This window comes from Sarcophilus harrisii, chromosome 4 (genome assembly GCF_902635505.1).
Source record: "Sarcophilus harrisii chromosome 4, mSarHar1.11, whole genome shotgun sequence".
Lineage (NCBI taxonomy): Eukaryota > Metazoa > Chordata > Mammalia > Dasyuromorphia > Dasyuridae > Sarcophilus > Sarcophilus harrisii.
Window position 1 is genome coordinate 353253958 of NC_045429.1, and position 25915 is coordinate 353279872.

Below are 25915 nucleotides of genomic sequence, written 5' to 3' on the forward strand. Positions count from 1 at the left end.
ATCTCATCAAACCATGATTTCAATTATTATCTCTAAGCAGATGACACTCACTTCTACATATCTAGCTCTAATCTTTCTCCCAGCTTTCAGACTTGAATCTCAAACTAACATCTTAATCTTAAACTGAAAGCATTATTTTTCCTCCTGAACCCTCCATTCTTTGTAACTTTCCTGTTGTTGACAAGGGCATAACCATTCTATTAGTTCTTCAGGCTTACAACCAAGCTTCTTTTGTCCTCCACCCAATCAGTTTTTAAGGCATATCATTTCTGCTTTTGTAACATCTGTTCCACAGATGCACATATAATATGTCGATACACACATATATATGTAAATATAATATTTCCCCTTCTTGTCTCTGTTATCTGCAATCATTTTGATATAGGCTCTCATACCTAGATTGTTTCTATAGCTTTCTGATTGGTCTCTTTTCCTCATATCTCTTTCCCCTCCAATCCATGCTTCCCTTATAGTTAAATTTATCTTTCTAAAGCACTAATCTGATAATTTTTTACCACCTATCTTATTAAAATAAACGTCAGTGTTTCGTTATTCAGGATCAAATGTAAAGTGCTCTGTTTGACTTGTAAAATCTTTAGACTTGAATCTAAATACCTCATAACTTTCCAATGTTCTCATCTCATATCTTATTTACCTTTTGGGATCCAGTGTCGTAGGTTTCCTTGCTATTTCTCATATAGGCTTCTCCAAATATTGATTCTGTGTCTGGAACTCTTTCTGTCTTGTCTGTCTCTTAGGTCTAGCTATTTCAACCTTCACCTAAATTTTCACCTTATAAAAGCTTTTCTAGTGCACCACAATTCTAGTACATCTCTATATTGTTTGTCTCCACTTTATCCTCTTACTTATATGTAATTCTTTTTATGTTGTGCCTCTCCCATTAGACAGGACTACTCTTACCTACCCTTGAGAGCAGGGAACTATCTTTTGCTTTCCTTTCTATGTCTAGTACTTAACACAGTTTCTGGCACATATGCATTTAATAAAGGTTAGTTCACTAATAACTTCATTATTTGTGCTTGATTATTCCCTTCCACCCTCCCTTTCTCCCTTCTTTCCTTTTTCCTTCCTTCCTGCTTAATAATAATTTGTTACATTCCTATATCATAAATTGTTTAGCCATTTCCCTAATTCATGGGCCTTTTCTTAGTTTTCAGTTTGTTGATAAAACAAAAAATGTAATCATTATTTGTATACATGAGTCTTTCTTATTTTTTTGATTTCTTATTGGAATATGCCTTGTTACTAGTATTTCTGGGTCAAAGGTTAAACACATTATACTGTCATTTTGAATATAATACACAATTGTTTTTTAGAATGTTCTCAGCTCTACCATTCCAACCTCTACAATAACTGTCATTTTTCATTTTTTGTCATCTTCACTATAGTTTCATGGTGGTAATTGGGATGAAACCTCAAAGTTACTTAAAAAATTTTTTTTTGTAGCATGGATTACATCTTTAGAAACTGCCTAATCTTACCTATTGACAATTTATCTATTGGAAAATGGCTGTTTTTATAAATTTAAATCGGTTCCTTATATATTGCAGAGATAATATTATTATCAAAGTTGTTTGAAAGGTTTTTTCCCTACTTTACTTTACTCTTTAACTGCTTTGATTTTGTTTCTGCACAAACTTTCTAGTTTTACATAATAAAAACTGTGGACCTTATCTTCTGTGGTTGTTTCTAAATTTTGATCTTGAACTCTTCCCTATCTATACTTATGAGAGTGAATGGGACTGATTAGGTGAAGTTTTCTCAGTTTATGAGACCAGGCCTAAATCACATGATCCCTATTCCCAGAGCCAAAAGGTCAGGCCTTGAACCCTGAGTTGCAGAAAGCCACATGAAGTTAGTGAAATTACAGGAAGTGAGGTGACCCACAGGAAGCAGACAACATTGGTGACCATTGGTCAAGAATGGTTAGTTCCTTTTACTCTATTCAATGAAAAGGCTTGGGTCTTTTGTTATTTAAATCCCGACAAGCCAGAAGCTCGTCAGATTCCACGAACATTTGGTAGTAGCTGGGATGGCTCCCAGGTGTGCTTGCCTGGGCCTCTCCCTGCAGGGACTAAATAAATGCTTTCTCTTTGTACCTGAAAGATGTCTCTGGTTAATTAGTTTGGGAAAGGAGGTCTAGCACCTGTCCCACACAAGAGGCATTTTCTTTTTCTGCTTTAATTACTCAATCCATTTTGCTGCCCATATCTTCATATGGTACTGATATGATCATTTAAAACGAACTTTTTTTTCCTCCTGAGGCAATTGGGATTAGGTGACTTGCCCAGGGGTCACATAGCTATGCAGTGTTAAGTGTCCGAGACCATATTTGAACTCTTCCTGACTTCAGGGCTAGTGCTCTATCTATACTGTGCCACCTAGCTGCCTTTAGAACTTTCCTTTAGCTTCTTTACCTGTTAACCAATTCTGCAATCTAATTTGTTTTTATTGGGACTAAAAGGAAAAATAAATTGTAAGGCCAAATTTTTCTTGTAGTGCTATAATTTATTTTCCTTTTTATCAATATTTTTGTGCACTGTTAGGTATAGACATTCCTATTTATTCAATAAGACATTCTTATTTATTCAATACAACTTCATAACTATTGCCAAGAAATCACAGTGTAATAAAAAAATTTTAATTTCATTTTTTAATAACTAGAACAAGAATTCCTAAGGGAACCTATTTGAGAGTACAGGCAGGATAATTCTTTTCATGTAGATTAAATTGTGTATCCCTTAAGTTTGATGTTGAATTTGGAATTTATCATATATAAAAATAGGCAAACTACATATAATTAACATTTATAGTATTATTAATAACAAGGCATTGAGTTGAAGAGGAGCTTCAATGGTATGAAGAATGAAAATAATTAAACATTTTCCATTAAAATAATTTTAGCATTTTCAAAAAAGGCAAGTAAGTTTTAAGTTTTTGACTTTCAGTCTTCTGATAATTTCTGATGCTTAATTTGTTTCATTTCCATATTTGTTTACTATGTTTTGGAGAGGAGATTCTGTAGAAAAAGAGCTGGCTTTGGAGTGAGAGAACCAACCTGATTTCTAGATCTGCCTTTTACTTCCTGTATGACCTTGGGTAGATTATTTAATTTCCTTGTGCCTCATTTTCCTTAACTATAAAATAAGTTAGTTGGTCTAGAGTATATTTTAGGGCACTCCTACTTCCAAATCTATGTGCCTATGATCCTATGTTGAAATAGGGCTTTGAATTCATTTTTCAAGAGTCTAGAATATTGATTTACATGCTTATAAACATCACTTGATCAAATCACTTCTCCCTTCCTTTAGGGAAATCATAATCTCTCCTCCAACACCCTCAAACCCCTATTTTTCCCCATCCTAGTAAATCAGCAGTTCTTACTGTGACTCCCATTTATTATAATGTTATAGTTAGAAATTAATATTATGATAAAAATTTAGTCTAGGAGTGTAAATGACATCTAATGGAAGATCTCTTGGAATAAGAAGCTAGGAACAATGAAATTAAAAATATCCAAGAAAGATTCAGTAAGTAAAACCTTTTAACAAAGATTTTTAGTTTATAAGTTTATTTGTAAAGAATTTGAACTTATAAACTTTTTTCACCCCTACATTTCTTCAGTTTTAGATCAAAATAATTCCTTTTTCTGTCATGCTTTATGTGAACTTTTAACATAATCTTGTTGGTTAAAACACTCAGAAAAATATAAAGTTCAGTTTGGTAATGCAAATGTACTAGACTTTTTTATTGCATTATTTAAATTTATTTAAATTGCACATTCTACTGTTTTCCTTTTGAATATTTTGTTATGATGTCATGAGGAATGATATGTACATAAGTACTTTAGATGTTATGAAGGAATGAAGATGACATTTGTCATGAAAGTGATACTCTGTTGGCTGCCAAGTTGCTAATTTGTTGCCAGTGGTATTTCTTTCCAATCGATATCAACAATAAGAACAGAGAAACTACATTGTTTTTCTGTTTGGCCAAAAAAGATAAGAAAGTCTTAATTTTTGTCTCAGTTTTTTTCCATTTTGTAGCTTGCATAGTAAGCAGTAGAACAAATCTCAATTGTATTCATTTGTCTTATTTACATTGATTAATGGACTGATTTTTTTCTAACTTGATTACATCAATTTTTTTTATTTATAAAAAAACCAAATCATTGGATTATCGATTTGAAACTGGATAGGGCTTTAGAGACCATCTAGTCCAAATTCCCCTTTGACAAATGAGGAAACTAATTCTCAGAAAGGTAAAATAACCTGCTCAAAGTCACACCAGCATGGAATGACAGAAGTAGAATGTGAACCTAAGTACTCTGTTTCCAAATATAACATTGTCTCTATCATAACATTTGGAATTGCTTGACTTCTTAATCAGAAGCATGTAAAAGTAAGATATAAAGAGTTAATGTTTAACTTTTATATTATGGGCAGGATTGGATATAGAATATGGGGTTTTTGATTCTTTGAATATACTTGATAAGGTTACAAAACTTTGCTGAGTAATCTTGCATATAATTCGATTGCTTTATAAGAATGAAATAATTTAATACAATCTGTGAGACATCTTATTTATAGGATCTTACTTTCTTAGTAAGAGTATTGAACATCCAAATTTTGTAGAATGAGAAATATAAATATATTGATAAGAATTTTCCTTTCCCTCAGATTATTGATATCAAATGGAATGGTTAGGATTTTTTTCCTATGCCCTTCCTTAACCTTTTTTCTATATGTTATTTCCCCTAATGTGATTGACTCAGAAATATTTCTATTGTTAAACAGTAGTAGTATATGGTATATAGTATATGGAAGAGGATGTAATTTGGAGAAAAGATAATAGTGTCTGTCCTATTCAATTTTTTATTTTGCAGATGACTAAACTGAGGCCCAAGGAGGTTAAGTAATTTGTACAGGGTCAAAGAAACTGGCTATAAGTTCAGTTATTAAGAAACTTTTGGAAAATTTTCATTATATGATTAATAAAATTATTGTCACCTTTAGCCACCTTTTTTAGGCTTGGCTATCATAAATACTTAACATTTGTTATGATGTATATTATAATCACTTTTGTGCCTTATTTTTAGACTATATGTCTACATCCTTTATGCAGTAATACAAAGTGGATGAAGTAATAAAGCTTTGACTAGTAGAGCCACTTTTTATGCTTTAAGTATACTTTTTGAATTTGAACAAGCATTTATCAATTTTATATTTAGGTCATTTAGGTATATGATGTGAAAATTGCGAGCCTGTGAATTAAACTATATAATTAAAAAAAATTCCTGCAGAATGATATTACATTGTTGCTATCTTCTTTTTGGTTATGTCCTTTTAATCATTTGTTTGCCCAACTAACCATGATACAATTTAACCATCCTTTCTTGGTTGATTTATTTTCAGTTCCAGTTATCTCCCTCCCTGTTCCTCTCCTCTATTCATTGAGAAAATAAGTCAAACAAAGTCTCATTACAAATATGTATGGTCAGGCAAAACAAATTCCTGCATTATTGTCTGTGCGCTTGGTTCCTTAATATGAGGTTGCCCTTTGGGACAGTGTCAGAAACCTTATTGAAATCAAAATCGTTAAGTTTCTTCTTCTTCTTCTTCTTTTTTTTTTTGGCTCAGACAGTTGGGGTTAAGTGACTTCACACAGCTAGGAAGTATTAAGTGGAATACTGAGACCTGATTTGAACTCAGATTGATTTCAGGGCTGGTGCTCTACCCACTGTGCCATCTAGCTGCCCCCATTAAGTCTCTTCTTGTTCATAGCAACTGAATATTGTAGATATAGTATACCTAGATTTCAGCATATCTTTATGGAAAAGATGGAGACTGTATTATAGCTAGGTAATTCACTGTTAAGTGACTTTAGAATTCTTTGACTTGAGACTGAAAGTAGTGATGAATGAATGGTTATGAGTGTGGAGGGAGGACTTCAGTGGAGTCTCAGGGAGCTGTCCTTAATCTTGTCTATTGCATTTTTTTTTTTAATCAGAGATTTGGTTGGCATGAAAGATAGCATGCTTTCAAATTTGCACATCATACAAAGCTTGGAGAACTGCCAATAAACTGAATTCTCTTGAGTCAGGATTCAAAGAGAAAGTGATGAACTAAAATAATGGGTTCAATCTAATAAGATGAAATTTAGTAGAGTAAATGCAGTATCTTAGAGTTGGTTTAAAAAACAGCTTTGTAGATATGGACAATTTATGTGAAAAAGTATTGGGAGTTAGTGGACTGTTAACTTAATATGACATAATCACAGAATACAAATGTATTTTAAGGAGCATTAATAGAGTCATAGTATCCAGAATGATAGAAGTGTAGCTCTTTTGTAACTTAGGTCAGGCTGTATCTGAGAAGGATATGTTCAACTCTGGGAGCCATATTTTAGCAGCAACATAGAAATACTGGAGCATTTTAAAAAAGGTGGGAAACCAGGATGTTGTGAAGACTAGAGACTGTGCCATAAGAGGATCAGTTGACTAACTGGTGATATTTAGCCAATATAAGAGAAGATTTTATTTTATTTTATTTACAATAATAGCTTTTTACTTTCAAAATACATGCAAAGATAGTTTTCAATATTCACCCTTGTAATAATACTTTGTGTTGTGTAAGCTCTGGTGTTCTAGTACTTCTCTTTGCCCTGGATCTGCCTCCTATACTTGGAACCTGGATCTGACTCTGGGTAAAAACTACAAAGTCCTATACTAAGCATAGTGACTCCTGTAATCTCTTTCTGATCAGTTAATTGTCTCTCCATTTTATTGTCTGTGCACTGAGAGCTCTGGACACCATCTCCCCTGCTGTTTCTGATTCAGTCATTCCCAAGAGTTGCTGCTAGTTTGCTGGGGTGAGACTTCTGCTGGTACAAGCTGCACTGGATTGTGTTCCACTCTCATTGTGGTATTACAGACCTCCCTTGCCAATCTTCCAAGTCATTTTAGAGTGGAAAATTGTTTCACTCTGTTCTTTTGTGGGTTCTGCCTCTTCAGAATTTATCTTGAGGCATTATTTAAAATTATTTGAAGGAGAATTTTGGAGAACTTAGGTGACTTTCCTGCCTTTTTTGGGCCATCTTGGTTGAACTCCTTTCCCTCCCTCAAAACCTATCTTCACTTTTTTTTAGGTGATTTTCCTATAGAAGGATCTTCTGTCATTACTCAGTGATTATTACTAATAGTGATTTGTTGATGCTATCTGCATATTAATTTAGTTCCCTTTTTATTGTCCTTATTAACAGTTTAAAAAAAAAATAAACCTTAGCTCATTTTTTTGCTTTAGCTTCCCTGACATGATTTTTTAGGTCAGGGTTTCATGCCTGGTTTCATGCTTATGCTTCATATGCTTCAGAAAACCTCCTTTGCAGTCATATTAATTTGTTTAAGTGCTTTTACCTTTTCTTCCTTATTGATGTAATTTGTGATCATAATATTAGAATTTTATTTTTTAGAATACATATCCTTCAGCAGTCTTCTTCTTTAGAATAAGGATTTATTTGTTTGTTTTTTACCTTTTCTGCTTTATTTGAGCATATGAATAATTTAGTGGCCCTATTCTCTCCTTATCTCATTTTGTAGTTTGCAATCCCAATTGTGCCTTTTCATCCTTATTGATTTTCTAAAACTCCTTCATGGGAAGGTAGGCTTAATCTGGAAGCCTCTCTTAGTTTCTTAATATTTTCTGGATACTAGTATAACATATGAGTTGTCCATTTAACTGTTATTAATGCTATATGACTCTAATTCATTGTTGCTGAAGTTGTAAACTGATCCAACCATTCTGGAGAGCAGTTCAGAACTAGGCACAAAGGGTTATCAATTCTGAATTGCTACCTAGCCTTAATCACTGAATGTTGCAGCCATTCTGAAACTGTTGATCGGTTGAAGACCTTAGCTTAAAAAGACCAAAGTCTCCCATTTCATCCAGGGCTATCTCTAGTCATCTTGAGCTGTATCTTGGTACTGGAGGGGAAAGTGAGGCAGGTGACCTTGCACTGCTGTCTCTCACTTAAATCCAATTCATGTGCATGTCATAGCATCACCTCTAATGTCATGGTCCTCTTCAAAAATGAAGGACAAACAACAACAAGAAAAAATATTGATAAGTACTTTGGTGTTTAAGATATATACATGGTAATCTTGGACTTCAAGAAGTTTATTCCTGATTAGGGGATAACTTTTCCTGTTGAGCATACATTTTGAGTGATATAAGGTAATTTTTGTTTATGAGAATTAAATGCTATAGAATTTCAGAGGAGAGACATAAATTATTGACTTCAAACAAGTTTTAGTCTTTATTTTGAGATATCATAAATCACATTAAGCACCACTAAGAAACTTTGAAGTACTTACAATCTGCTAAGTGTTGTAAGAATATTTTTATTCTGGAGGTAGATAGTGATTAGGTTGGTGAAGAGTCTGAAGATCCTGTCATATGAGAACAGGTTGAATGAAGTTGAACTTAGATTAGAGAAGACTTGTTAGAGATGTAGTGAAATAATATCTGTCTTCAAGGATCTGCATGGCTGGAATATGAAAGAAGGGTTAGATTTATTCTTCCCAACGCCACAGAGCAGAATTCATGAATGGAAGATCAGAGAGACAAATTTAAGCTTGATACAAGGAAAAATTTCCTTAACAGAGCTATCCCAAAATGGGGTAAAGTTTCTTAGGAGGATATTGATTTCTCCTCAATAGAGAACAAAGAGTGGTTAGCAATTTTGTTATTGGCTGTTGTAAAGGGTGCTTCTATTTAGATGTGAGTTGCACTAAATGTCCTCTTAGATTTCTCTTCCAACTTGGAAAGAAATTTTAGATATTTTAGTCATGACTTTATGTATGGCCTGTAACTGACACACTCACTTTTCCCTTTCCTTGTGTGAATATATATATAAAGGAACACAGATTTAGATTTAGAGGGAACCTTAGAGACTATTTTATTCAAGCCTTTCCATTTTTGTATAAAGGAAATTGAGACCCACATTGGTTGAATTAGTTGCCAAATCACATAACTGAGATGTGAACCATGACTGGTAATTGAACTAAGGTGTTTTTTTTTTTTTTAATTCCATTTTGTACTGTGCTGCCTTTTGGATTCTCATTTTTAGACTACTGACTTAGGAACTCTAAGTTGGGGACAACTTGTATCATATTTACTAATTTTTAGCTTAAATTATTTACAATTGAATCAAAATGATCAATTTTGAATTAATTAGAGGAATGCTACTAGATAGCTGTATTGAGTATTAGTAATAAGAGGCTGTGAAAGAAAATGAACCACCAAAGTTAAAAAAAATCCCACTCTTATATTTGTTTTGAGATATTAATAAACTAAGGAAGAATAAACAATATGGGAAAAATTAAAAGGAGCAAGTGGCATTGTGCCAAGATATAATGCTGAAATGTAAGGAATAGTTGGAAAAATATATCTTAAAGAAATCCTTATAGAAAGAGAAGGAAATAATTACCAGATGCCATCTTCAGTGTGGCAACTTCTGAATGACTATAATTTATTTTTAGTGTTTTCTCTCTTTAGCTCTTTACCTTGTTCTTGTTACCTCTACTTCCTTTCACTTTTCAACTGGTCTTCATCTGGTTTTGAACCTCATTACCAAACTGAAACTGCTTTCTCAAGGTTATCAGCTATCTATTTAATGTAATGACTTTTTCTAAATTTCTTCCTAATATATCTCTGTGGTCACACTGTTGCATCTTCTTTTTTCTGACTTTTTTTTTCCTCTGGATTTTGTGACCTTCTCTCCTAGTTCTCTTCTTCCTTTTCTAGAAGCTCATTCTGCCTCTTTTATAATAGTTCATGTTCTGTCTTCCTTCTCATATTCAGGGGTATCCCTAGGCCCTTTTCTGCCATTACATCCTCTTTCTTGGTGATCTCATCATCTCCCAAGAGTTCAATTATATCTAGATAGATGACTCCCAAATGTATATATCCAGCCCCCATCTCTGAGCTCAACTGTTGATTGAATATCTCTATCTGAAAGTTCCATAGACTTTGGAAACTCAACAATTTCAATTCAGAACTAATTATATTTATCCCAGACCCTCCCCTCCCAACTTTTCTATTTTTGAGGGCTCTACTGTCTTTCCAGTTACCTAGGTTTACAACTTCAGTGTCATTCTTAGCTATTCATTGGCAATGATCCCACATATCCAATTTTTTCTGAATTGTGTTGTTTCTTTTTCATAATGTCTGTCTTGTATACACCTCTCCATTCATACAACCATTACCTTGGTGCAGGCCCACATCACTTCTCTCTTGAGCAGTAACCTCCTAGTTGGTCTTTTGACCCAAGTCTTTCCCCAGACTATCCTTCACTTAGTTATCAAAGTGATCTTCCTAAAGCTTAGGTCTGACTCTGTTACCTGTAAAGGTCAGAAAAAGAGCCATGCACAGTGTGATCAGGAAGTAAAGAGACCTTGAAGCTTGAGATGCCCGGAAGTGGATGTCTGTGAATTAGCAAGGACTGCCTCATGAGCTGGAGCTCTGACTGCATTGAGATCTGCATCATAGGCGTCTCCTTCTCTAATTGGCTGTGTGTGTGTGACCCCATAGACCCTATTTAAACTGTGGGGCCGAGGAAGTAGATCCTTTTTACTGGGAATTCTACAAGGAGTAACTAAGAGTGAGAAGCGTTCAGAAAGATAGGATATGAACATGTGAATAAAAGATCCTGAGCTTGCATGTAACTGTTCTTGGTGCTCTATCGTACATTAAACCACCGCTCCATGAAGTGGTGGCCAGAGATCTATGAAGACCTCCGATAGAGCTAAGATTGGTATAAACACTGTACTAGACAATGGCCAGAGATTCCTCTGAGGGCCTGGGAATTAGGAGAGACTGGTGATAGTAATTGCTGAGTGGGCAATCACAAGTGGCACCCAATGTGGGGCGCTGTAAATTACGAGACCCCCATAATCAGGAAGGTATGGTAGTTCCCCACCTGGGAGGGAAGGCAATGAAGCATTATGTGTCTAGCTATGACCAAACATGACGGTACAGTTGTACATGCAGCTCAAGCTTATGAGTTAGAAAATCGAACAAGTGATCTTTTAACAAAAAACATGCCCAATGAAAACCAGGAGGTTTGCTCCCCTACTCCAAGGCATATCTACCCTTCATTAGCACATTTACCAGGGTAGGAGCCCTTAGATGACCAAGATAGCAATGAAAATTACCTTGCACACCTCTTAAGTACTGCTAAGCAAGAAGGGATGGGTGAGGGGATTAAGCAGATAGAACAAAAGGTGCAGGAACTTCTGCAAGCAGAGTCTTCTTGTGTACACCTTTCTCTGTGTTTTTACCAAAAGGTATATACAATTGAAACTACAGACTTATGACATCCTATCTCATTGAATATGACTTTACTGAGTGGGTTGAACACCACATTATCCTTGCTTAGTTTTGTCCACTGTTGGGCCTAGTTCTTACTGTCATATTTTTGTTTTCCCTTGTTCTGTTATATACACTCTGTAATCTCATTGATCAGGCAAGTTATTGTTGATGCTGAAGTTAGCTTGATGTGATGAGCGGTTCTCACTTTATAAGAGAAGGGAATTGTAAGGGTCAGAAGAGGAATCCAGTGTTTCCTTTGACCTCTAGGGACAAAATAAAATTCTCATTATGTGAGGACAGCATTAGTTGTTCTTATTTTTCTATAAATGTTTGTATAAAATCCTGTTTTGTTTTATTTTTTTACAATAAAGAGTATAACGTCGTCATTTTAAATTCTTTTTCAATGTGCCCTCTCTCAATATTCTTGTATTTTCTTCCTATCTAATAACTCTACAATCCAGCAATACTGGATTGCAACACTATTTATTCCTTAGAAGCCACTCCATTTCCTGACTTTGTGTAGTATTGTGGACTTATTCCCCATGCCTGGATGGCTTTCTGATCCTGCCTCTACCTGAAATCTTACTTTCAAGAGTCTTTACCCATGGAACTACCTTTATTCCTGCCAACGCCTTCCTCTTTCTTCTTCTTCACTTCGTTTTCTTTGAAATTTCCTTTACTTTTGCCCTGTAAATGTCTTGTATGTGTTTAAAATTGTTTTTAATTTAGTATTTTATTTTTCCCCAGTTACTCGTAAAGACAATTTTTAACATTCATTTTTAAAATTTTGAGTTCAAAATTCTCTTCCTTCCTCCCCACATCTTTCCTCTCATTGAGAAGTTAAGCAATTTGATATGTCATATGAGTAATCATGCAAAACATTTCCATAATCATGTTGTAAAAGAAAACATGAAAAAAAAAAGTTAAGTTTAAAAAAAAGATAAGCTTCAATCTGTATACAGTCACCATCAAGTCTTTCTTTGGGGATGAATAACATTTTTCATCATAAGTCCTTCAGAGTTGTTTTGGATCATTATGTTGTTGAGAACAACAAAATTGTTCACAGATGATAATCTTATAATGTTGCTGTTACTTTGTATACAGTAAATATTCCAGTGTAATCACATACCACAGTTTGTTTAGTACCCTCCCAATTTATAATCATATCCTCAATATCTGCTTCTTTGCTCCCAGAAATAAGCTGTTATAAATATACACACACACACACACACACACACACACACACACACACACACACATATACACATACATACACACACAGAGACAGAGAGACGGGGGGGGGGGGGGGAGGGAGGGAAGGAGAAAGAGAAGGGTCCTTTTTCATTTTGTTTTGTTTTTATAATCTTTTATCTTTTGGGATACAGTTCTAGTTTTGGTATTGCTAGGTCAAAGGATGTGCATGGTTTTATAGTCTTTTGGGCATAGTTTCAAATTGCTCTATGGAATGCTTGAATAATTCACAATTCCATCAATTTTATTTTACCCACATCCTCTCTATTATTTGTCATTTTCTTTTCCTGTTCTATTGGCCAATTTAATAGGCATGAGGTAGTGCCTCAGAATTGTTTTAATTTTCATTTTTCCACTCAATAATGAGTTAGAACATTTTTTCATATGGCTATAGATAGCTGTGGTTCCTTCATCTGAAAACTGCTCATATATCTTTTGACTAATTTTTTTTTAAGGTGTGTAGTCTGTACTCTTAGAATCTGAGAGTTTTTTGGTACCTTGACTGTGTTAATGTTTTTCTTTGTATCCCCAGCTTTTAGCCCAGTACATGGAAAGCAAATAAGTTCTTAATAAATATTTCTTGAGTAATTTCTGTCTCACAAGATTTCTTTTTTGTTTGTTACCTTCTTTCCACATAGATGATTACCACTCTAGTTCAGACCTTGATTACTTGGTTTTTGGATATTGCTTCTTCAGTCTTCTCAAATTGACTGCAATCTATCTTTCTAGATTGATTTCATATGACTTTTTTATATGCATTCTATCTTTTAACCAACATTTACTCCATTTACTGCTTGGTCTCTCTTAAGTTTTTCTGTTCATTCTCTGCTCATTTTTCTTTTTCTTTTTCTTTCTTTTTTTTTTTTGTATCTTAATTATGTTTATATATTTTTTATTTTTCAAAACATATGTGTGGACAATTCTTCAGCATTGGTCCTTCAAAATCCTGTGTTCCAGTTCTCTTCCCCTTCTCCCATGCCCTCCCCTACATGACTAGTAGTTCAATATATATTAAATATGGTAGAAATATATGTTAAATCCAATATATGCATATGTATTTATACAATTATCTTGCTACACAAGAAAAAAAGTGAGGCAAAATAAAATGCAAGCAGACAACAAAAAGTAAAAATGCTATGTTGTGAGCTAACTCAATTCCCACAGTCCTCTCTCTGGGTGTACAAGGCTCTCTTTATCACTGAACAGTTGGAACTGGTTTGAATCATCTCATTGTTAAAAGAGAGCCATGTTCATGAAAATTGAACGTTGTATAATCTTGTTGTCGTGTATAATAATCTCCTGGTTCTGCTTATCTCACTTAGCATCAGTTCGTGTAAGTCTCTCCAGGCCTTTCTGAAATCATCCTGCTGGTCATTTCTGACAGAACAATAATATTACATAACATTCATGTAGCATAATTTATTTCCATTCTCCAATTGATGGGCATTCACTCAGTTTCCAGTTTCTTGCCACTACCAAAAGGGCTGCCACAAACATTTTTACACATGTGGGTTCTTTTCCCTCCTTTAAGATCTCTTTGGAATAAAAGCCCAGTAGAAACACTACTGGATCAAAGGCTATACACAAATTGATAACTTTTTTGCCTCTGCTCAGTTTACAAAGTGAACATCCTAAACTGCTGATTTGATTAACTCATATCCCTAATCTGCCAACTTCAGTGACTTTGTCTTGCTTCCAAATTTAAATTTAAAGGGGCAGCTAGGTGGTGCAGTGGATAGAGCACCAGCCCTGAAGTCAGGAGGAACTGAGTTCAAATCTGACTTGAGATACTTAATGCTGCTTGGCTGTGTGACCCTGGGCAAGTCACTTAACCCCAATTGCCTCAGGGAAAAAAAAATTAAATTTAAAAAATTCTGACCATCAGGATGATTTCAGAAAGGCCTAAAGAGATTTACATGAACTGATGCTGAGTGAAATGAGCAGGACCAGGAGATCATTATATGCTTCAACAACAATACTATATGATGATCAATTCTGATGGATGTGGCCCTCTTCAACAGTGAGATGAACCATATCAGTTCCAATAGAGCCGTAATGAATTGAATCAGCTACACCCAGCGAAAGAACTCTGGGAGATGACTATCAACCATTACATAGAATTCCCAATCCCTATATTTTTGTCTGCCTGCATTTTTGATTTTCTTCACAGGCCAATAGTATGCTATTTCAAAGTCCGATTCTTTTTGTACAGCAAAATAACTGTTTGGACATGTATACTTATATTGTATTTAATTTATACTTTAACATATTTAACATGTATTGGAAAAATTGGAACAAAAGATTTGGCAATTGTCAATGCTGTAAAATTACCCATGCATATAACTTGTAAATAAAAAGCTGTGATAAAAAATAAAAAATTTAAAATTTTCTGTTTGTCTTTTAAAGTATTTAATATCCTGGGCCACTCCGACATTTCCAGACTTTTTACACTTTACTCCCCTCCACCTGTCTACCCCATAATATTTTGTCTAGTGACTCTGATCTCCCTATTTTTTCCTTACATAAGACATTCCATTTCCTTTCTCCCATTCAATTTTAATTTTTTAAAATGTTTTTAGTATTTTTCTTTACTTCACTTACATTTACATTTGTTTTTAAAACTTTGAGTTCTCGATTCTTTCCCTATTAGTCAGTATCAAATGGTTTTGATGACTGCTGCTTTATAATATAGCTTTAAATCTGGTACAGCTAGGCCACCTACAGTAGCTTTTCTCTTCATTAATTCCTTTGAAATTCTTGACCTTTTGTTCTTTCATTTGAATTGTTTCTTTTTCTGGCTGCTTGTAATATTTTTTCCTTGGTCTGATAGTTCTGTAATTTAGCCACATTATTCCTTGGGATTTTAATTTTGGGGTTTCTTTTAGGAATGTTGGATGAATTTTTTCAATGGTCATTTTATCTTTTGACTCTTTGATATCCTGGCAGTTCTCTTTGATGATTTCTTGAAAGAGAGCTCTTTTTTTTTATCATGTATTTCAGGGAGTCCAATAATCCTTACACTGTCTCTCCTAGATCTATTTTCCAGGTCAGCTGTTTTCCCACTTAAGGTGTTATACATTTTTTCCTATTTTTTCAATTTTTTGGTTTTGCTTGTTGTCTCATGGAGTCATTCATTTCCATTTGTTCAGTTCCGAATTTTAGTGAATTCTTTTCTTCATTTACTTTAAAAATTTCTTTTTGTATTTGTCCAATTGAATTTTTAAATGAGTTATTCTGTTCTATGGAATTTTTTTCCATTTCACAAATTATGTTTTTTAAGGAGTTATTTTCTTTTTCTATTTCACAAATTCTGTTTTTCTGGGAGTTGCTTTCTTTTTCTATTTTGTCAAATCTATCTTTTAATGAGTTATATGCCTTTTCCAAACCCTCTTGCAAAGTTTTCATTTCCTTTCCCCATTTTTCTTCTAGCTCTCTTTTAAGATCCTTTTAAATTTTTTCTAGGAGACCCTTGTGTGATGGGCACCTTTTGGGGCTTCATCTGGAGACAATCTGCCTTTAGTCTCCTCAGGATTTGAAATCTATTGTTCTCTTTCTCCATAGAATCTGTTTATTGTCATAGTCCTCTATATGTTTTTACTCATTTTGTTTTAAAAATTTAAAGTCTGCCTTTAGGGTGGGGGAGGTTTTTCCAAGGGCCTGCAGTTGCTCTGGGTTAGTGCTGATTCACTCCCAATGCTGGGTGGGCCTGGCCAGGCCCGAGATTCTGGTGTTCAGGGGTTCTTTATTGTGTTTGTGTTGGATATTTTATAACTTCTCTGCTGATCTACTGGCTTGTAACCAGGGCAGAGTGGCCAACACTGCTGCAGATTCCTGTATAGATTCTGCCACTTGGTGTCCACACCGCCTGCGGAGGCTGCACTGCTTGCAGAGTCTTCACAGCCCCTGGACTCTGCACTGTTTGCTCTGGCATTCATGCTCAGCTACTTATGCTTGGCTGCCTCCCTCCCATTTCCAATTTAAACAGACTTTTTCTGGCGATCTTTGAAATTATCTTCTGCTGATAATTTATTGCACTCCAAATAATTGTGGTTTCTGCCACTCTGGATTTGCTAATTAGTCTGAGTGTTGTAGAGAAGGTTGTTTCCTGTGTTATCTCCACCATCTTGGCTCTGCTCCTGAAGTCTTCCCTCTTACTGTCTTGCAGGGTAAGATTTCTTTCTTTCTTTCTTTCTTTCTTTCTTTCTTTCTTTCTTTCTTTCTTTCTTTCTTTCTTTCTTTCTTTCTTTCTTTCTTTCTTTTTAAATTATAGCTTTTTATTTACAAGTTATATACATGGATAATTTTACAGCATTGACAATTGTCAAATCTTTTGTTCCAATTTTTCCCCTCCTTCCCCCCATCCCCTCCTCCTGATGGCAGGTTGACCAATACATGTTAAATATGTTAAAATATAAATTAAATATAAGTATATATGTCCAAACAGTTATTTTGCTGTACAAAAAGAATCAGACTTTGAAATAGTGTACTGTTATCCTGTGAAGGAAATAAAAAATGCAGGTGGACAAAAATATAAGGATTGGGAATTCTATGTAATGGTTCATAGTCATCTCCCAGAGTTCTTTCCCTGGGTGTAGCTGATTCTGTTCATTACTGCTGTAAGATAAATTTCTATATCTCTATTGTCCACTCTCATACATTTTAACTTACTCTCTTCCGTGCCTGAGATTTTCTCCTTCTTAGTCTCTGTTTCTTTTTTTCTCTGATTTTCATCTCAAATTCCACCTTCTGTTAAAAGCCTTCATTGTTCTCCTTTAATACTTTGCCTTACTGCCTGGAAAATTTTCCCTTGTTAACTCTGCCCATCCAAAAAGTCTTTCTTTTTCTTCAAGGTCCTTCATGAAGTTACCCCAGTGTCTTTGAAACTAAAAGTGATCTTTCCCTCAACCCTTCCATCCTCATCTTTTGTCTAGGTATTTATTTCTATATATGTCATATCTCTACCCTTTGAGTTGGAAATTGTGTTGATTTTCATGTTTGTAGTCTTAGAATCTAGGGTTCTAGAAGCATAAGAAAAAATTTTTGAATTGAAAATGATTCCCGGTTACTATGCTCCAAAATATTTTTCTACTTTCCCCCTTCCATTTTAAAGACACAAATGCCCTAAAGCACTGATGACAGACTTCTGGAAGGTTTCTAAGTATTTACTTTACTGGGGGAACTGTGAATTTGGAAAGTAGCTCATCTCTGTCCGGATTTAGTAGTTTCCTATTTAATTATTCTTCTTATATTCATACTCATCTTTTATGTTTTTACAATATGGGAGGCTTACAGGTGCTATTAGAGCTCTTTAAATTTTGTACCCTAAATAAGACTCTTTGAGTATTCAAAAAGCCCTTTTTAAATTCTTTTCTGCCCTTACTCCATGCTACTTTATATCACACTTGTGATATACTACTTTATATACCTTTTACATATATCCTTTGTATTTGAATATGTTTTTAGAGGTAGGGGTTAATATTTTTCATCTTTAAATTCCTTAAACCTATACCTAATTCCTCTTCTGGAGATCTGTACATTCTGGACTTTATTATTATACTTTCCTTTATGCACTTTATCATCTAGCCAAATTGATTTTTTCCTCCTCCATTTTTTGACTGAGTCTTTGCACAGTTTGTTCTCTTATTCCTGGACTGAGAACATGCTCACTTCTTACGTCTCTTTTTCTCACCTCCCCTTCTTGCTTTTGAGAATAGTTAGATCCTTGTATGGCAGAAACTAGGCATTGACCCACACATAACACCATATACCAAAATAATGTTCAAAATAGCTTCACAATCTAGACTTAAAGAATGATATTATAAACAAATTAGAAGAACATAGGTTGGTTTACCTGTCAGACCTGGTGGAGAAGGAAGAAATTTGTGACCAAAGAAGAACTAGAGATCATTATTAATCACAAAATAGGTAACTTTGATTATATTAAGTTAAAGTTTTTGTACAAACAAACCTAATGTAGACAAAATTAGAAGGGAAGCAATAAACTGGAAAAACATTTTCACATTCAAAGGTTCAGATAAAAGCCTCTTCTCAAATATATAGAGAATTTACTCAAATTTATAAGAAATAAAGCCATTCTCCAGTTAATAAGTGGTCAAAGGATATGAACAGACAATTTTCAGATGAAGAAATCGAAACTATTTCTAATCATATGAAAAGGTGCTCCAAATTACTATGGATCAGAAAAATGCAAATTAAGACTACTCTGAGATACCACCATATACCTCCCAGATTGGCTAAGATGACCAGAAAAGATAATGACTAATGTTGGAGAGAATGTAGGAAACTGGGACACTGATACATCGTGGGACATGTGATACATCGTTGGTGGAACTGTGAATAAATCCAATCATTCTGGAGAGTAATTTGGGACTATGTTAAAAAAATTATCAAACTGCATATCCTTTGATCCAGCAGTGTTTCTACTGTGCTTTTATCCCAAAGAGGTCTTATAGGAGGGAAAAGGACCTCTTGTGCAAAAATGTTTATGGCAGCCTTCTTTGTGGCAAGAAAATGGAAACTGAGTGAATGCTCATCAATTGGAGAATAAATTTAATAAATTTTGGTATATGAATGTTATAGAGTATTATTGTTCTGTAAGAAATGACAAGCAGGATGATTTCAGAGAGGCCTGGAGAAATTTACATGAACTGATGCTAAGTGAAATGAGCAGAACCAGGAGATCATTGTACATGGCAACAACAAGATTATACTATGATTAATTTTGATGGATGTGGCTCTCTTCAACAGTGAAATGATTCAAACCAATTCCAATTGTTCAATGATGAAGAGAGCCATGTACACCCAGAGAGAGGACTGTGGGAACTGATTGTGGACCACAACATAGCATTTTCATTCTTTCTCTTGTTGTTTGATTGCATTTTGTTTTCTTTCTCAGTTTTTTTTCCCTTCTTGATCTGATTTTTCTTGTACAGTAAGATAACTATAAATATGTATACATATATTGGATTTAACATACATTTTATCATATTTAATGTGTATTGGACCACCTGCTATCTAGGGGATGAGATGGGAGAAAGAGGGGAAAATTTGGAACAGAAGGTTTTGCATGGGTCAATGTTGAAAAATTATCCATGCATATGTTTTGTAAATAAAAAGCTTTAATTTAAAAAAAAAAAGAGGGAGAGAGAGGATAGTTGGATTAATTCACCATTCCATTAACCATGCATTAGTGTACTTATCTTTTCATATTGACTATTCCCATCTTATTTCATTCTTACCTATAACTGTGTGTTAGTTGAAGCCTCAATTGTTTTGATTTGCATTTTTGTTATTGTTGTTTTGAATATACTTATCATATGATTATTAATAGTTCACATGTCTTTTGAGATGTTGGTTCATATTTTTGCTTTTCTACTATGGAATGGATTTTGATCTTAAGTATTTCTTTTTGTTCCCTATATATATCTTAAATATCAAGCTCTTATTAAGGATAGTTAATATGAAGATTCCCTCCCACCCTTTTCCCAGATGATCATTTTCATACTTACCCTGATGGTATTAAAAAAAAAAAAAAAAACCAACTTCTTGATTTCTGCTGTGTCCAACATCTTATTAAGTAGTGTGCTTTAAAAGTCTTTACCATAATCAGAGTCTAATTTGGCAAGGAAGCTATTAATAGAGAGTCTTTTGCCTGTCACTCCAACACTTTAAAGAACACTATAGGCTGAATGGCTTAGTTAAATTAAATGTAGGTCTGCTGTCTTGTGATGGGTAGGACTGTAGAAGAGGAGGAGGAGAACCAGGAAAGGCTTCATGAAAGAGTCAGTGCCTGAGCTAGAATATGAAAGATGAAAAGGATTTCAAAAGCTAGATGTTTAGAGAAAGAAGGAGGAGTGCACTGAAAAATGTATGGATATATTAACAGTCATGTAGGTGGGAAACAGTAAGAAGGCAGATAGGTTTATTTGATTGGACTACACAGCATATGTAAAATGTGGAAGGCTTTTGCATTGTGTATCTTAAGGTAGAGTCATATTGTGTCGGGGAGGGTTTTGGTTAGTTGGGAAGAAATGGGACATGTAAAACAGGAGGCTATTGCAATAATTCAGGAGAAATACTTGAATTTGCTAGAAAATGTATAATGTGAAATATAAATTATATTTGGATTATTTGTTGATTTAGATCATTTGTGCTATAGTACTACATTCTTTACTGTCTTCCAGAAATTGTACTTGTAGTTATTTTCTGGGAGTCCTAATAAATTAACACTTTGATGTAACAAGTAGTTTTAAACAAGTGACATTGAACATTTTGTTATTCTACATATATTTTACATATTAGAAACTGTGTAAAAATTTTTCTGAGAATTTATGCCCAAACTTCTTTCACTTATCTAGAAAATGGAAATATGCCCTAAAATATTCTTTTTTAAAAAATTGTTTATAGATGTGTTTTATTGAAAACTTAGTTGAAAAAGTTTAGAAATTTTGATTATGCTTTTTCCCTTCTGTTTTTATATTTGTCTTTTCTTTCTAAATTACAGTCACAGATGTAGAGCTGAAGCGACTTAAAGATGCCTTCAAGAGGACTTGTGGACTTTCATGTTATATGGGCCAACAGTGCTTCATTAGGGAAGTACTTGGGGATGGCGTTCCACCAAAAGTTGCAGAGGTAATTTTAAAAAATCATTTAGGTTTTCCTTTGAGAAAGTTGCTTTTTGTTCTGAATCTACCAGTGTTTTCTGATTCTTTCCATATTTATTCACACCGTTTGTTCCTTATTTTTCCTTTTCAATAAAGATTATATAGATTTTTTATTATATTACAGTGGATTGTCTCCTCAGAATCCAGTCTTTCTATTTCTGTTGACCTCTGATCTTTAGCAGCCACCTGACAACAGCTCGATGATTCCTCTTTTCTTGACTTAAATGTTTCCCTTAGATACAGGATCTATATAGAGAACTACAATTAATTCTGTAAACTCATTAGAATTTGCAAGGAATCATTTAAATTGTTCTTACTAATATAAATAATTGATATAAATAATATAACAAAATGCAATCTGTTATATATGCTTTTGTATAGTATGGCATTATGTCAAATAAGAACCCAATAAAATAATAAAATCAGTCAATTAGTGGGAAATTTATACTTGGTATCCAACCTTGAACCTTAGCTTGTGAGGTGGAATCAGATCTTGCAGAACAGCAGGGAATTGTACAGTGGCCCACCACCCCCTTCCAAACAGATATAGAGGAAACACTTGACAAAATCTAGATGGGGAAGATAAAAGAAGACATTATAATAAGTTCTTTTTTCCTGACCATGTTGGCATAGGTTGACAGAAAGATCTGTGGTTATTGTAGATAAGGATTGGTTAGGAGAACACACGCGCGCACACACACACGCATACATACATACACACATGTATGCACAAGTACTATGTACATGCATACAAACAAACATGCATACAATACTCCAGGTCATAGAGGAGGCTTTGCACTAGATCATTTTTAAACCCATTCTGGGGTACAGGTCCAGGGTAGATTGAAGATGGAGTACTTGTACCTAGGTGTGGCACTCTGGGGTAAGGCACAGTCACAAGGCTTATGGACTTTATTGAGGAGGAGAAAATTCAGAAGCAAGCCTCAGAAGGGTGGGTCAGATCCTAGCTATAGTTCAGTTTCTAGTCTGAAGCCTTTAGAGCAATGACTAGGGCTGGTATTCCAGATCAAAAGAGATCCTGAGTATTGTCTTCATTAGATGTTATTCTTCCTTCACCTTCTCTCTGTTCTTTATACATAGCATTCTATCTCCTGACTTACCCTTTGCACTCTTGTCTTCCTTGCCGGGAAAGTACTCCCCTTCATCTTTCCTTTACAGATTACATTACAGCTCAAACTCTTCTATATAAAGTTTTTTTCTGATGCCCTCAAGTGCTAGTGTCCTTCTCCCTAACTAATATTTAACTGCTTTGTTTTTGTTTTATATTTATTGTGTATGTACTTGTGTATATCATGACTCCCTGAAATGTGAGCTTCTTGTTTCATTATTATATTTGCATCCTCATTGCCTATCACATTTCCTGGCATATATAATTGGTATTTAATAAGTGCTTGTTCCTTTAGTAATTGATTGATTGTAGGTTTTTGCTCCAGTAAAATTCAAGCTCTGATAACAGGGACTTTTGAATCCCACTGGCTAGGGATGTATTTTATCACCATACACTAGCATAGTGCCTAGAAAATAGTAGATACTTAGTAAAAGCTTATTAAATGGAATTGAATGGTAAAGTGTTTACATTCAAGTGAGAAAAGAAATTGACATTCTCCTTTATAACCCTCCATCTCTTATTTGACTCATTATATCTGGGTATTGCTGCACATAGAGTACTAGAAGAATACTAATCTGAAACCTAGATATGATAGATTAATTCAGTAGTCATCTCTTTCTGAATTCTACATTTACATTTCCCTTTCTTCATGTAAATTACTAACTTGATGGTTTATAATTGGCAAGTTTTCACTTAAAGTGACTTTTAAAATGACATCATAAACTTGGAAAAACAAGGTTAATAATGAAATATGACCTGTCATTAAAGAGGTCATTAAAGATAATGGGATTAGTAAATTCCTTTTCTAAAACACTTATGTCAAATATATTATCTACTTAATCGATATTTTAAGAGCTGTGCCAGATATCAAAAATATTTACCTCAAACAATTTCTTAGATACTAACAATTTTCTTATTGAAAACAGCATGATAGGGACTTCCAGCCATCATGGTGTAGAGGACACACACATCTACTTAAGCTCTGTCTTTTCTCTCAGAATAATTTATTTCATGACAAGCCTCGGAATTAATGCTTGACTGAAAAAAACCCACAAATAATTGCCAAGAGAAGATATCCTCGAAATTTGCCAGAAAAGGTCTGGTTTTGCTCAAGGGTGGGGACTGTTAGATCAGGCACAGACTGAAGCCAGGAAGCAACAGCACAGCAGACAGAGTAATGCAGGCAGCTCACACCTGAGCAGACTGGAGGGGGTTGGGTGTGATCTTAGCCTTTTTGCGGGAAGAGCTTTATCACAGTGTTGGCCATTTTGCCCTGGTAGCAAGCCAGTAGACAAGCAGAGAAGCTAAAAACACAGGGGCTAAAGACTATAACCCTGAAAAGCTAGGGTCTCTTTGGACCTGGCCACACCCACCCAGAGTGACTCAGCATGCTCTCAGAATCTCAGAGTGCAGATGCCGCACAGCCATTGCTGTCTTGCTAGTGCCTCACTGTTGCCCCTGCAGTCTGTAGAGAAAGCTCAGTAATACCATCCAACCCCCCCCCCCAAAAAAACCCAAAACAGACTGCATTTCTTTTTTCTTTTTTCTTTTTTTGTTAGTTTGTTTCTTGTGATTCTTCTTTGACAAAATGAGCAAAAAATTAAAATGGACTCTAACTATTGATAGCTTCTATATGGATAGAGAGCAGACTTTAAACCCTGAGGGAACTAAAAACAGACTGTCCCCAGATGAATCCCCAAAGGGGGATATGATCTGGTCTTCAACACACAAGACTCTAATAGAAAGAAATTAAAAAGTCTCACAAGAGAGCTAGAAGAAAAATGGGAAAAGGAAAGGGAAGCTTGGCAAGAGAGTCTGGATAAGTCATCCCACTCATTTAAAGAAAGAGTGGATAAAGCAATCAAATCCTTGAAAAACAAAATTAGTGAATTGGAAAAAGAAAATAGCTCTCTAAAAAATAAAATTGGCAGAATGGAAAAAAACTCCATAGAATAAAACTATCTCACTTAAAAACTCAATTGGACAAGTAGAAAAAGATATAAAAGAAGTGAAGAAAATAATTCATTAAAAATCAGAATCAAACAAATGGAAATGAATGACTCGAGGAGACACCAAGAATCAAACAAAACCAAAAAAATGAAACAATGGAAACAAAATGTCATACATCTTCTTGGGAAAACAACAGACCTGGAAAATAGATCTAGGAGAGATAATCTGAGAATTATTGGACTTCCTGAAAAATATGATGAAAAAAAGAGCCTATGCACTATTTTCCAGGAAATTATCAAAGAGAACTGCCCAGATATTATAGAAACAGAGGGTAAAATAGACATTGAAAGAATTCATCGATCACCTACTGAAAGGGACCCTAAAATCAAAACCCCAAGAAATATAGTGGCCAAATTCCAGAACTATCAGACAAAGGAAAAAAATACTGCTGCAAGCTGCTAGAAAAAATCAATTCAAATATAGAGGAGCCACAATAAGGATTACTCAGGATCTAGCAGCATCTACATTAAAGGATCAGAGGGCCTGGAATCTGATATTCCGAAAAGCTAAGGAACTTGGTATGCAGCCAAAAATAACTTACCCAGCCAAAATGAGCATTTTTTTTCCAAGGAAGAAGATGGACATTCAATGAAATAAGTGAATTTCATCTATTTCTGATGAAAAAACTGGAACTAAACAAAAAGTTTGATTTACAAATATAGAACTCAAGAGAAACATAAAAAGGTAAAAAGAAATCTTGGGAACTATATTTCTGCTCTAAAGATATAGAAAGAACACATGTATACTTTGTCCTAGAAACTAGAGGTGGAAAGGAAATTGTACTAGGAAAAGGGTAAAGTGGAAGTACTACATCTAATGAATGATGAGGCAAAAGAACCTATTATATCTGAGAAAAAGAATGGAGGGGATGAACAGTGTGTATCTTAACTGACATCAGAATAGGCTTAAAGAGAAAAATATTAGACCTATTCGATTTATGATGAAACTTCTCCCACCTCGTTGAAAAGTGGGAGGGGAAAAGTGAAAAGGGAAGGTGTAAGCTAAGGGGAAGGGAATACAGAAATTGTGAGGAAAAGGGTTAAGATGGGGGAGGAACTCTTAAGGTGAGGGCGATACTAAAAAGGGAGGGCTGTGAGAAGCAATTGGTGCTCACAAGTTTAATACTGGGGAGAGGGTAAGGGGAAAGAAAAGGAGGAGGAAAGCATAAGCAGGGGTTAACAAGATGGCAAGTAATACAGAATTGGTAATTTTAACCATAAATGTGAATGAGGTAAACTGCCCCATAAAGAGGAAGCAGACTGGATTAAAAGCCAGAATCCTACAATATGTTGTTTACAGGAAACACACTTGAAGCAGGATGATACATAACAGAGTAAAAGTAAAAGGTTGGAGCAGAACCTACTATGCTTCAGGTGAAGTCAAAAAAGCAGGGGTAGCCATCCTGATCTCAGATCAAGCAAAAGCAAAAATTGATCTAATTAAAAGAGATA

At 34.6% G+C, this 25915-nt stretch overlaps 1 protein-coding gene across 5 annotated transcripts in view; it reads left to right on the plus strand.

Annotated features, from left to right (window-relative positions):
- Nucleotides 1-25915, plus strand: part of USP32 (ubiquitin specific peptidase 32) — a 250126-nt gene that overhangs the window by 23815 nt on the left and 200396 nt on the right. For 4 of the 5 annotated variants that reach the window (XM_031966529.1, XM_031966532.1, XM_031966530.1 and 1 more), the window contains exon 2: nucleotides 21166-21293. In XM_031966529.1, coding sequence (XP_031822389.1) covers nucleotides 21166-21293 — 128 coding nt within the window. Of the gene's footprint in view, nucleotides 1-21165; nucleotides 21294-25915 lie in introns of those variants that run through there. The other variant, XM_031966533.1, reaches the window with a different exon arrangement.